The sequence below is a fragment of the Diabrotica virgifera genome, chromosome 3 (genome assembly GCF_917563875.1).
Source record: "Diabrotica virgifera virgifera chromosome 3, PGI_DIABVI_V3a".
Lineage (NCBI taxonomy): Eukaryota > Metazoa > Arthropoda > Insecta > Coleoptera > Chrysomelidae > Diabrotica > Diabrotica virgifera.
Window position 1 is genome coordinate 127991326 of NC_065445.1, and position 13641 is coordinate 128004966.

Genomic DNA, 13641 nt, shown 5'->3' on the forward strand with positions numbered 1-13641 from the left:
TTCATGTCTTATTCTATTGTATTCTTCCCTATAATCCTGTCTATTTGTTCTTATCCACATTTGTCTCATTTCTACCTTCTTTTTTAGCATCTTATGGCATTCTTCGTTATACCATTCTTGTCTTTTTTTGTTTCTTTTTATCCCGATGTGTACATTCGCTGTTTCATTTATACATTTTTTATATTTCTCCAATCTGTTTTTATATCCTTTGTAGGTTTAGATTGTTCCTTCAGTTTTTTGTTCATGTCGTCAGCATACTTAATCCTTATGTCTGGAGCATTCAGTTTTTCTACGTGCCATTTATTTTTTGTTGTCGTGTTTTTTAGAGTTCTTTTGACTTTTTGTCTTACCTTTGCAGTCACCATAAAATGGTCTGTGTCTGCATGTGCACCTCTGTAGGTTCTCACGTCTGTTACCGATGTTTGCTTCCTTCTTGTAATCAGTATATGGTCTATTTGTGACAATGTTTTTTGGTCTGGAGAAATCCACGTTACTTTATGGTTATTTAGGATGTTCGAATTTTGTACTAACGATAATCATATTGGTACTAGCTGCTAGGTTACATAATCGTTGACCATTGTCATTAGTTTTTTCGTGTATTGTGTGCTTACCTGCTACTTGGTTAATGTAGTCTTCCTTACCTATTTGGGCATTAAAATCTCCCATTACCAGTATTGTGTCTTCTCTAGGTAAATTCTCTATTTCTCGTTCGAGTTCCTCATACAATTTGTCTTTTTCCTCCGCAGCAGTATTTTCAGTTGGGGCATATACGTTTATGATTGATATATTAAATGGTTTGGCGTTAATTGTCAAGTAAGCCATGCGTTCATTTATTGGTTTAAATTGCATAATGTTATTTTTTATTTTTCTCATAATTATGAAAGCAACTCCATATTGACCTTGTTTTTCATGTCCCGAGTAATGTAGTGTGTAGTTTTTTTTTATTTATTTCTCCTTGACCGGCCCATCTAATTTCTTGAATCACTGCAATATCAATTTCGTATCTTTCTAGTTCTGAGACGATCTCCTGCATTTTTCCTGGTTCAAGCATTGTTCTGATGTTCCACGTACTTATTTTTATTTGATCACATTTTTTCGTTTTTTTGTTATATTTTTTTCTGTTCGTGTGTTTTATTTTATCTAATCTGTTCAGATCTGTTTTTGTGTTGTATCCGATATATGTTGTTTTATCAGTTTTTTGGCGTGTCTTTGTTTGCCTTTTCCAGTTCATTCTTCTCTTTGTTCCATTTCCATATAGTCCCGTCAATACTTAGTTTTTGATAACCTACTCTAGTGTTCTTACCGTTTTCTTTTTGAAATTTTGCAATTTTCCGTATTTCTTGTTGTATTTTCATCTCTTCTTGCGTTAGATCGTTATTGATGTATATTTCCGGCTTTGATTTCTTTAGTTTGTTTTTATTCTTCATAATTTTTATTTTTTCATTTTTGTTTTTTAGTTTTACAAGACATGTTTTGTCCCCTATTTTATGCCATAACCTCGTTGACTACATTTGGGTTATTTGCATCCATCCGTAGACCCTGGACAATAACATTGTTAGCTTTTCTCTCCTTCTCAAACTGTTCTACCTTCATTTTCACTATCTGTAGTTCCTGTTTCATTTCATCATTTTCTTTTTTTAGTTGTTGGTTACTTTGTTTGAATTCATTTATTTCTTTTTTTAATTCTCTTAGGTCATTTATATATTCTCGTTGTTCTTCTTTTATTCCTTTTACCTCCGTTGTTAATTATTGTGGTTCATCTGTTAAATATTGCATCATTTTTAAAAGCTGATCTATTTTGTTGTCATCGCTGTTCACCATTTTTATTTCGTTTTATGTATTTTTACTCTCTATTATAGCAAGCGGTAAGCTCTAGTTCCCCAGTCGACCCGGCGGAGGCTCTAGAACTTCTCAAGCAATAATTGAGTATGATTTTAAATATATTAAAATTCTTTTTTCTTCGAAATTTTGTTTATTTAGTTTATTATTAATTGATTGATTTCCTTTCTTTGCTTTTTAAAACTTTTTGGAAAACCGGCGACGTCGCTTTTAATTTGATCAAGACTTGTTCTCTTATCTGTTGTCAAAAGAACTGGAATTTATAAAATGTCGTTTGTTTTGATTAAAGTAAAATGTTCTATAACTTACTTATAGGACGATTTTTGTCACTATTTTTTGCACTGTAGATAGCCGATAGAATGCCGATTTTCACACGCTGTGCCATCTACACTCGAAAGGTCTTATTCATCACCAATTCCACACAAAATATTTCAGAGATCGGTCAGTAATATCATAATTTAAAAATCGAATAACTTTTGTATTTTACATTTTCTTCTAATTCTGGAAATAAAGCAGTTTACAGGGGAGTCAAAATATAGTGAATAACCCTCTACATTCGCTGGGGACGACCGACCGGCTCTGTCCCGTCATACAGCTAACCAGCTATAATAACTTTTATTTATCCGTAGAACCCCTGTTCTAGATTTCGCTTGACCGACCGCAGTATGTTCCTCTTCACAATCACAGTAATCAACTCTGAGAAAACTAGCTTTAGTAAATTCAGAAAGATTTTTCAGCGCTGCCTCTTGGACTATTAGGCGAGCCCTGGGTTACACCTGCCGACATAACGCACCTTGAAAACAAAAGTGACATTATCCCAAAATCTAGATATTTCAGTATGACCGTTTAAAGTTTTTCGAACAGTTCTGTAATGGATGTTGAACTAAAATAACCGAATTAAATACTATAATTAATGTTATTTAACAGTTTGATTAAAGTAAAGTTAGTTTCTTTCTACCGAAGAAGGCAAGTTAATAATGCAACTACTAATTTAGAAAAAAATCTTTAAAAAAAATTCCTTATAGTTTCACTTTTGTTTTACGTAAAAGTTCTGATTATTATAATAAAAAGTCAAGTTAATATTTACCTTAATGATAAAAAAGAGAAAAATAAAACGAAATTGTGTCATATTAAAAAGAAAAATCGTTTATTTGGTAAAAGTAAACAAACTATTAATAGTACTTAATGAAATTTAACATTTTAAATTTACGTGAAAACCGATACTAAAGAAAAAATGTCACTTTTTTACTTACAAGCCGGAAACCGATAGAGTGCCACTTTTTAAATTACCACTTTGACAAAACACCTCAAAGTCAAAAGTGACACTAGCGACTTATAGGAGAAACTATGCGAGCTATTAGAACAGGAGTCTGTGCAATAGGAGCGTTTAGTCAAAAGTAATGCAGATGTCGCTATAACTAAAAATTTATGTTTTCAGTATAGTGCCACTTTTGTTTTCAAGGTGCGAAGAGATGTCCCCTGGTGATTTGTCTCAGTGGCGTACTGAGCAAGGTTCCGCGGCTTCCGTGGAAACAGGGCCCGGGCCCCACAGGGGCCCGCTTTAATGCGCTTTTTGCTTCTTTTGTTTCTAATTTGATGGGGACATTTTGAACTACACAAGTACACACATAAGAAATGTAACTGCTTAACAGATTTTAATTTTTGTGTAGGTATTTGTGTAGGTAAAAACGAAGAATAATTATTATTCTTCAAAAATTTTGAAAACAAAATTTAGTGAAATACAGGGAATGCTGTTGTGAGGTTCCCTACACATTTTACCTGCTTTCCAAATATGTTTCAACTTATAAAGACTAACCGCCAGGGCCTGCCTACACGTGATAACTCAAACACTTGTATATTAGCACGATTCATGAATAAGATGTCGGTATACTACGAAGTTGTAAATATGCATTGCAAGTTTTATTGCAATTATCCCAATACAATAGGGTCGATACTGGTGTTTATAGAACCGTCATTATTCAGTCTGTACTTTTATATAGGTAGGTGATTCTTAAAAATTGAAATTAAATTCTAATTATAGACAATAGTGGTAAGGATAACTAGACACTATATATTATAGACACTAATTTCTTTTTAAGAAAATCTTGTCGTTTTATAAAAGATATCAGCCCTACCGTTATCCAAGGTTTTTTTGATGTTTTTTCTTATTTAAGCGTTTTATCTCCCTAGAGGTTTGTATGAAATTATTTAACTTATTTATAAATGTATCATATTATGCAATAATTTGAGAATCTATTTTGTGCATATAAATTTTATTCCAATGTTCATTTTTTAAAAGCTATGTTAGTTTTCCGGTATTAATGTTTTTAATGATGACTGTAATTTTGGATGTAGAAAGTTTTTGAGTTTCATTATTTATAAAAACGGCTGGCGTAAAGTGATCATGTGAGTTTGAAGAACGATACGATTAATATTAAGTTACTCTTTTAATAGTATATTGTTGTTTTTTAAGTTTCTAACATCAAAAGTAAATAAATTTCGATCAAAATAATGTTAGTATCTTTTTTTTTGGTTGGTAAAAAAAGTCGTAAAAATCACCTTCTAATTAGCATCCGAAATGATATTAATCGTTACCGCTTCACAAATTACTCTACTTATTGTTTATAAGATATGTAAGATTCGTTAATTCAAAGTGCTTATTTTTGAAAAGGCTGTACTCAAATGGGCTTAAACGAGTCACTAATCACAAGTGTATGCAAAATTTGAACAGACATATCTTATAACCAATTTTTGTCGTCAGGAAAACAAAAAGTCCAAAATATTCACAATAGCAAAACCTATATTTTTTTATACTAGGTACACTGCGGTGCAAAAAAAATTGATCCACTAAAAATTTGGTCATTTTTTATTTTTCGAATTTCCTAAAGCTGCTGTCCGATTTAAGCGATTTTTTACCACGTTATAGCCTTATTTATTGACAATATCGCTGTAATAATATTGTTGCTAGACAGTCAAACTGTCATTGTATACCGGGTGTACGAATCAAACCGCTTTTTTCTCAAAGTTAGCATCAGCCTGTGGATTATTCTATCATTTATAAAATACTGAAATTAAAACCCAACTATAGCCTAGGTATAGGTATTCTTAACATTTTGTCTTTCGATTCATTCGCTTATGTTGGATAATAAAAAAGTTATTTACTTTAACAACTGGCAATGTTCGTCATCAGCACAGGGTGTTTTCTAAATAAGATCGACAAACTTTAAGGGGTAATTTTACATGAGAAAATAATGACAATTTGCTTTATAATCATATGTCCGCAAACGCTTCGTTTCCTAGATACGGGATGCTCAATTTTTTTTACAAACTGACGATTTATTTATTGCATTAAAACCAGAAATAATTTAGTTAAGATATGCAAATGAAATTTGGTGGGTATTAAGACGTAGTTATTGCACATTTTTAATTTAATTTTAAATTAAAAATTGTATATTCACCATTGGCGTGCGTACGGGTAATATTATCGGTCATAATACCCGTTTGCGCGCCAATGGTGAATATTAAATTCTTAATTGTATGTCATAAAATGTGCAATAACTACGTATTAAAACCCACCAAATTTGATTTGAATATCTCAACTGGTTTTAAAGCAATAAATAAATCGTCAGTTTGTAAAAAAAATTGAACATCCCGTATCTAGGAAACGAAGCGTTTGCGGACATATGATTATAAAGCAAATTGTCATTATTTTCTCATGTAAAATTACCCCTTAAAATTTGTAGCACTTATTTAGAAACACCCTGTACTGATGACGAACATGGCCAGTTGTTAAAGTACCTACCTAACTTTTTTATTATCCAACATAAGCGAATGAATCGAAAGAAAAAATGTTAAGAAAACCTGAGGCTATAGTTGGGTTTTCATTTCAGTATTTTATAAATGCTAGAATAATCCACAGGGTAATGCGAACTTTGAGAAAAAAAACACAGTTTGATTCGTACACACGGTATACAATGACAGTTTGACTGTCTAGCAACAATATTATTACAGCGATATTGTTAATGAATAAAACTGTAACGTGGTAAAAAATCACTTAAATCGGACAATAGGTTTAGGAAATTTGAAACATCAAAAATTACCAAATTTTTAGTGGATCGATTTTTTTGCACCGCAGTGTAGTTGAGATTTTTGAAGTTGAAGTATTTTGAAAAAACAATTTTTTTTCAAAAGTATTAATTTGTTTATTAATTTAAAGCCAAATTGTTTTCAAAATTGAGCACTTTGAAGCGGTAAAATTTGCAGATCATACAAGCCAGGGGTCACCTGACATGTTAGCTATGTGTATGCCAAATTCATCTCAATCCGAGCAGTTCTTTAAAATTTACAGCAAAAACCGTGAGTAAATGGACTATAAATTAGTTTGAGTTGTTATGAAATATTTTATGATATATGATGATTTATATTGAATGTTTTGGGCGGGGGCCCGCATCCCAGCTGGAACCAGGGCCCGCTGATCTATCAGTACGCCACTGATTTGTCTGTCTTCCTGGAAATTGCAAAATGGATAATGAACTCCACTCCAATGAAGTCCGACAGCTCCCTAGGAGAATGCACAATGGGCCAATTGTGGCTTAAGTGCTGCGGACTTGACCCGCCATCCCTACTCTATAGATACAGAGAAGTGCAAGCTGTGTTTTTCAGTTTTTCGATCTAATGTAAATTTCGCAAAATATTCGAGTTTCCCGGTTCTTTTAAGACACCCTATATATTTATAATTGGAGAATAAGTTTTATACAAAAAGTACATTTTAAATAACTTTTGTGCATATGACATTAATGTTATTATTAATTCGTTAATTTAAAAGTATTTTTATCTTTTTCAGCTTTCCAATTCGCTCATCAGCATGGTTTTCCTAAATGGAAGTTTAGCTTGTGATACGTTCCTAATTGTAGCAGGCACCTTAGTTACTTACGTATTTTTCAAGAAAGAAAAGTCGAGTGAAATAAACGTCTCCAGTGTAGCGAAGCATTATTTCCACAGATACATGAGGTAAACTTTTTACGCAGAAAACATAAACTCCTTGTACTATGACCTTTTCCGCTGCTTCTTTCCCCGGATAGAGAATATTTGAATATTATTCCTTATTGTAGTCCTCCATAAATTACTGGGTATATATACTTTGTTGGCCTTATTAGCATTTATATACTTTTTGGGTACAAATATTATTCTTTATTAGTTTCTCGTTTATATAAACCAGGTACATATCTTGCAAACTTTATTTAATCCATATTATAAATTTAACAAGGAAAAAGGTTCTCCATCGAAAATACTCAATCACATAAATGTATCTATCAGGTACTTACAAAAAGAAAAGAAGGAGATTATAACAACACTTAAAGACAAACATGTAGTTAAAATAAAAAAACGTGGACAGAAAAATACAGAAACAAAAAAATATATCAGGGACGAAGATAGGCAGGAGGAGAGAGACAAAGAAATTTTAGAAAGAAAAAAAACGACAAACTCCATAATTTATCTTATAACATAAGCCTGTAAAGTCTTCTTCTTCATATTCCCCTTCATAAGCAATTCTGCTTGTTCATTGGTGGATTGATCCATCTTTTGCGCGGTCGGCCGACACTTCTGCCGATTGGTGATCTCTTCCTATTTTGACCACACGTGTCTCCTCCATTCTGCTTATTAGGCTATTCAATTCTTTTTCATATTTAGTTTATACATTGTCCATTACATTGTCTCTAATGTCTTCACTCCTATTTCAATATCTCAGCGTATTTCTCGTAATTTTTCTTAGTACTCTCATCCCTGCCGTTTCCAGTTATCTTTGTGTTGTGTAGTTTTGCCCAAAATCGGTCTTGGTCTTGTTCTTGCGTTTTCGCAAGACCAAGACCAAGACCGTCTAATTTTAGCAAGACCAAGACCAACACTTACCATGCAAGACTTGAGCAAGAACAAGACTAAGCCTGCGAGACTCTTGCGTCTTGCAGTTAGAACTGAGGGTCGTTTTAGGGAGTATGTTAGTTCGACTATATTCTTAGATACTCTATGAGAAACAAAAAAATTTGTAACAAAAATTTTGAAAATTGGACTTATACGCATTACGAACAACACCATAAACATACATAACGAATCAAATTATCCGTTTAAAGAACACTTCACACATTATTTGACACGTAATCAGAGGTCATTATTACAATGTAAAAATAAAATATTTTGTACATGCCTTCCCAGCAGACGACTTCTCTGAAATTAATTATCCGGGTTATGAGAATAGTCGCCTTCTAATCATAACATAACATTCTTGCTTTGCGACGCCGATAGTAATATCGAACATCGTATCCAAACTTTTTAAAATTAGTTGATAAGTTTTTAAAATTAGCTGATAATTAAGCTGATTAAAATTAACTGATAATTAGCGGGTTCCACACTCTCGGCGAAGTTACTTCGCCAAAGTTGACCGAAGTTCGAAGTACCCTCTCTACACACTCGTTCTACTTTGCGAGGAAGTACGATACCGATAAAAAGCGGTGCGATACCGACAAAGATCCCTTTGACTCGGACGCGCCAGACCGACAGAGAATGGAAGTAGAACTAAGTGAGGCAAAGTTACACAAGGTGGCCGTTTACACTCTCGTACTTGTTGAACCTCGATCGACTTCGGCGAGAGTGAAGTGAGGGCATGGACTATTATGTATTGTTTTTGCTGAATGTGTTATGAGGTCACTCGGTTAAACAAAATTTGTTGAAACAGCGCGTATAATAATATTTGAAAGTATGGTACCGACACAGCATAGGAAACGCAGTCTTTATTGTGCTGTGATACCGAGACAAAAGAACATAATATAATGCCGGATACCCTAACAAAATACCGAAATATTATTTAATAACGATATACACTTCTCCAACAAATTTACGCACCACCTTAAAAACGGTCCATTGTTAATGTTTCGAATTTCCTACACCTGTTGTCCGATTTAAGTGATTTTTTTTAATATGTTGTCTTATTTTTATAAATATCGCTGTAATAATATTGTTGCTAGACAAATCAATTACTGTCATTGTACACCGGGTGTAGGTACCAATCAAACTGTTTTTTCTCAGAGGAATACTCAAAACAACATGATCACTCTGTGGAATATTCTAGCATTTATAAAATACTAAAATTGAAACGATAGCCTCATAGTTTCTTAATATTATGATTTTTTATTCATTCGCTTATATTGGATAATAAAATACATAAGTTTTTATAAACTTTGGTTAGTTAGAACGTAGGCACGGGTCACTTAGATCGTGGGTTCAAACCCCACCCGGTGTCAATTGTCAAGATTAGTAATTCTCAATATTTTTGAGTCATGTACCACAAAATACTTTTTATTATTTTTGTTACCACCTAACTGAAATAGCTAGGTAATCTAATTAACTATAATAATTGTGGCTGATTTTGGCTGTTTTTGCGTTTTGTGTACCACCGCAAATAATGATATGTAGTACCAGCGGTACATGCACCACAGATTGAGAACCGCTGTTGTAGATATTAATTAATTTGGCTGGTATTTACTATGGTTATGATATTCCAGCTTAAAATGTACCTCTCTGTTACGTTGTTCAAAGATATGCAATAGGCTAATAGGCAACTGCGAGACTTGCAAGACTCTTGCTGCAAGACCAAGACCAAGACCAAGACCGGGAGCGTAATATCAAGATCAAGACCAAGACTATGTGTACTGGCGCAAGACCAAGACCAAGACTGTCTAAGTCTCGTCTTGGTCTTGCATTTAGGCAACACTAAGTGTTGTGTTGTATCAGGTCTTATTTCTGATGCATAATATGTCATTATTGGTGCTACACTGGCTTTATAATACATCTCAGTGTTAATACTGTCTGTCGGTTTCACCATATAGTATAGTGTTCTAATAACATTCTGCCAGTCTATTTTTACTTTTTGTATTTGATTTTTGACTTCTTTGTCCAGGTTTCCATATAGTAACTTGACAATGTAATTTCAAAGTATTTTATTTCCATTACTTGTCCAATACTGATACCATCAATATGTAATCAAGTATATTCAAATGGGAAAGAAGCCACAATTTTACCTAAAAATGATTTTATTAACGTTTCGACGCTTAAGTCGGGTGTCGTTGTCAAAATACAAAATAATAATATAAATAATCAAATAAAAATGCCACAAGAAAATAGCTTCAGAACATCAATATGTATTTTACATCTGATTGGTTCTTTACCAATTATTATTGTTTTAGTTTTCTGAGATGAAATTGTCATATTGAATTCTTTTGCTCTTATGTTAAACCTGTGGACTAATCTTTTTAGACATGTAGACTATCTTCATCTTGGGCTATCAATATTTCGTCGTCTGCGTAACAGAGTATTTTTACTCCTTTGTTTCCCATTATGTATCGTCTTCCTTTGTTGATGCTTTCGATTATTTCATCCACGATTAAATTGAAGAGCATATGACTCAATGGGTCTCCCTGTCTTATTCCGATGCCTATGTATATTCGTTGTGTAAGTTGTCCATCTTTTCTGATTTCCATTTTGTTCTTTTGGTAGATGCTTTCAATAGTTTTCATAATATCTAGGGAGCTTTCTATATTATACAGAAGATCGATTACATCTTTGAGTCTTACTCTGGGAATTGCTTTCTTTAAGTCAATCAGACATACAAATGCCGGTCTATTATACTCTAGTGATTTCTGAATAATTTGCTTTATGACGAATATATTTATTCCATCTATACACGATCTTACAGTACGACTGTTGTTCATCTAATAAAATTATCTGATTCATTAGTTTTCGTAGAATTTTAGTTGTAAGTGTATGAGTAGTATTTAACAAGGTGATACCTTCGTAGTTTTCTTGGTGCTTTTTGTCTCCTTTTTTGAATACATAGTAGAATTAGTTCTTCCGGTTATTTATTATGTTTTAAGATTTTGTTAATTTTGTTAACTGTTCTGTTATTTCTGCTCCACAATACATATTTCAGTAATTCGTTAGGTATTCCGTCGTTACTTGCAGCTTTTCTGTTTTTCAGTTTTTCAAGTGTTTGTAGAACTTTCTCTGTACTTAAATATTAACATCTTTATTTTTGATAATTTCTGGTGATTCTAGTTCTACCGTCCTTTATTTTTTCTGTATAGAGCTTTTTTAGATAGTCAATCCATGTATCTTTTTCTATGTGTTTTCGTTCTATTAGTTCTTTTACTTCCGTTCTTTGACCTTTTATAAAGCGCCATAATATAATATATTCTTTTGAAGACCATACGTCTGTGAGATAAACGGTGAAATCTTCGGAAATATTAAAATATAGAAAGAGTATCTTTATAAGCTCTAAAATCTAAAACCTCATGAAATTGTTATGTTATAGTATATCATCCCTTTTGTATGATGATATAGATGTTTACAATAGAATACCAAAGAATGATGTCAAAATAATTATAGGGGTCCTTAATGCTAAAGTGGCCAATGAGAACAGGTACAGAAAGACCACAAGTGGAAGGAGTAAGCACCAGGAAAATAACGACAACTGCAAGATGCTGATAGGCTTTTCACAGGAGAATAATATGAGAATAATGAATACATACTTTGATCATACGGCAATACATAAAGAGACATGGATTTCACCAGATAGCGAAACAAAGAATCAAATTGACCATATTTTGATTCAGGCTAAACATGCAAAACAAATATCAGATGTAAGAAGCTACCAAGGAGCTGATATGGATTCCAATCATAATAGACACCTATATTGTTGATAACGAAAATAAGTGAAAGAAGCAAAGCAGAAGTTGCCGAAACCAAGAGGTCAATTGGAAAGTCGAAAAAAAAAACGATGTTGCCAAATTGAACAACGAGGACATTGCAAAGAGCTTTGAGGCAGAAATTACGGACAAGCTTAGAGGTAGGCAGTACCCTGACAATGTAGAAACGGAGTGGACAGAAATCAAGGAATCTTTGAAGAAATCAGCAAGTAAGCACCTGGGACAAGTAAGTTCGATGATGACTGTAGAAAAAGTTTAGAGAAAAGGAATCAGGCATGGCAAAAAATGCTAGGTGAGCTAAGTGAAGAAAATAGAAAAAAATATGAAGAAGGGAGAAGAAACACAAAAAGAATGTGTAGATATAAAAAGTGGGAACACATGAGTAAAAAGCTTGAAGATATTGAGCAACACTATATCAACAAGAACATTGGAAATTTCTACCAACAAGCAAGAAGAAGTAAAAAACAGTATTCACGAGGACAAAAATTTTACTGTAGCAAAGAGGAACAACTAATAGGCGACAAGGAAGGAAAACTGGATAGATGGAGAGAGCATTTTGAGGAACTGCTAAATGAGAGGCAGTAAGGTATCGACGAGGTTCAGATGGAAGTGATACAAGAAAACGACAACCAAGAGGAGGTAGTGAAACCGCCAACAGTCGAGGAAATAATGGAAGTTTTAAGAAGCATAAAGAACAACAAGAGTGCGGGTATAAACGGCATCCCTGGAGAGATGATTAAACATGGGGGTAACATATTAGAAAAGAGAGTATGTAGCCTACTAAAGATGAAATAGGATCAGGAAGAAATGCCGAAACAATGGAGTCAGGCTGTAGTATGCCCGATATTAAAAAAAAAGGAGATAAATCTCAGTGTGAACGTTACAGAGGTATCGCTCTGCTTGATGTAATTTATAAAGTCCATGCAAAGGTGATAAGAGAAAAATTAGACAGATATGTTAGTGTGCAGGTAGGGGAATATCAAGGTGGTTTTAAGAAAGGAAGATCTACCGTCCATTATATTTTCGTACTAAATGTGTTACAGAGCGGTACCTACGAACAACAGCTAAACATAAAGCTCCTGTTTATACACTTTAAGCAGGCATATGATACAGTCGTAAGGAAACGTATTTATCATGCACTTCGGTTAATTAGGATACCGGTGAAGTTGGTCAAACTAGTGAAAATGACACTGGAGAAAACAGAAAATCGAGTAACACTGGAGGGTAGCCTCTCAGAAAAGTTCAAAGTACGAAGGGGTTTGAAGCAGGGAGACCTCTGTCAATTGTCATTTTCAATTGTGTATTAGAGGCAATATTCATGGAAAGTGGGATCAGAACGCAAAGTGCGATCCACGATAGAAGGGTACTTGCATATGCAGACGACATAGTACTGATAACAAGAACTTAAAGAGAACTGCTAAGAGTATTTTACCTTTTGAAAGAAAAGCTAAGCAGTACGGTCTAGCAATTAAAGATCACAAAACAGAATTTATAAAATGGGAGATATATTAAATAAAGAACATAACAAAGCTGTGAGAAAGGATAGGAGAAAAGATTGGAGAAAGCAATGTGAGGAGATCGCCACGGCTCCCGCTGCTGCTAAACTCCAACGGATACTCTCCGAACAGCCGGCTAACCCACTGGGGACCCTCAAGGCCCCCGGGGGTGGCTTTAAAGCAGATGGCAAGGAGACACTGGAGCTTATGCTCCAGACACATCTCCCTGACTCGGTGGTAACCAATGAGCCGGATGCTCGGCTGGGTCAGGAGGGACTGGAAAACAGAACCTCTAGAGCTAGCTGGGAAACGGCAAAAAAGGCTGTCACATATGCTAGGGTGGAATGGGTCATACACTCATTTTTACCCTATAAATCCCCCGGACTAGACGGGATATATCCTGTATTACTGCAACAGGGGTGGGACATTATTGGACCGCTCATGTGCAGGATTTTCCGGGCGAGCGTGGCATTTGTGTATGTCCCGCGTGACTGGAAACTGGCCAGGGTGGTCTTTATACCTAAGCCGGGCAAGAATCCTCTAGACCCCAA

General features: G+C 34.1%; 1 protein-coding gene across 3 annotated transcripts in view; it reads left to right on the forward strand.

The window, feature by feature from the left end:
* The window catches only part of LOC126881305 (nose resistant to fluoxetine protein 6-like), a 156380-nt gene that overhangs the window by 92203 nt on the left and 50536 nt on the right, over positions 1-13641 (forward strand). For all 3 annotated transcript variants that reach the window (XM_050645508.1, XM_050645507.1, XM_050645509.1), the window contains exon 6: positions 6683-6849. In XM_050645508.1, the coding sequence (XP_050501465.1) occupies positions 6683-6849 (167 nt within the window). The remainder of the gene's footprint in view (positions 1-6682; positions 6850-13641) is intronic.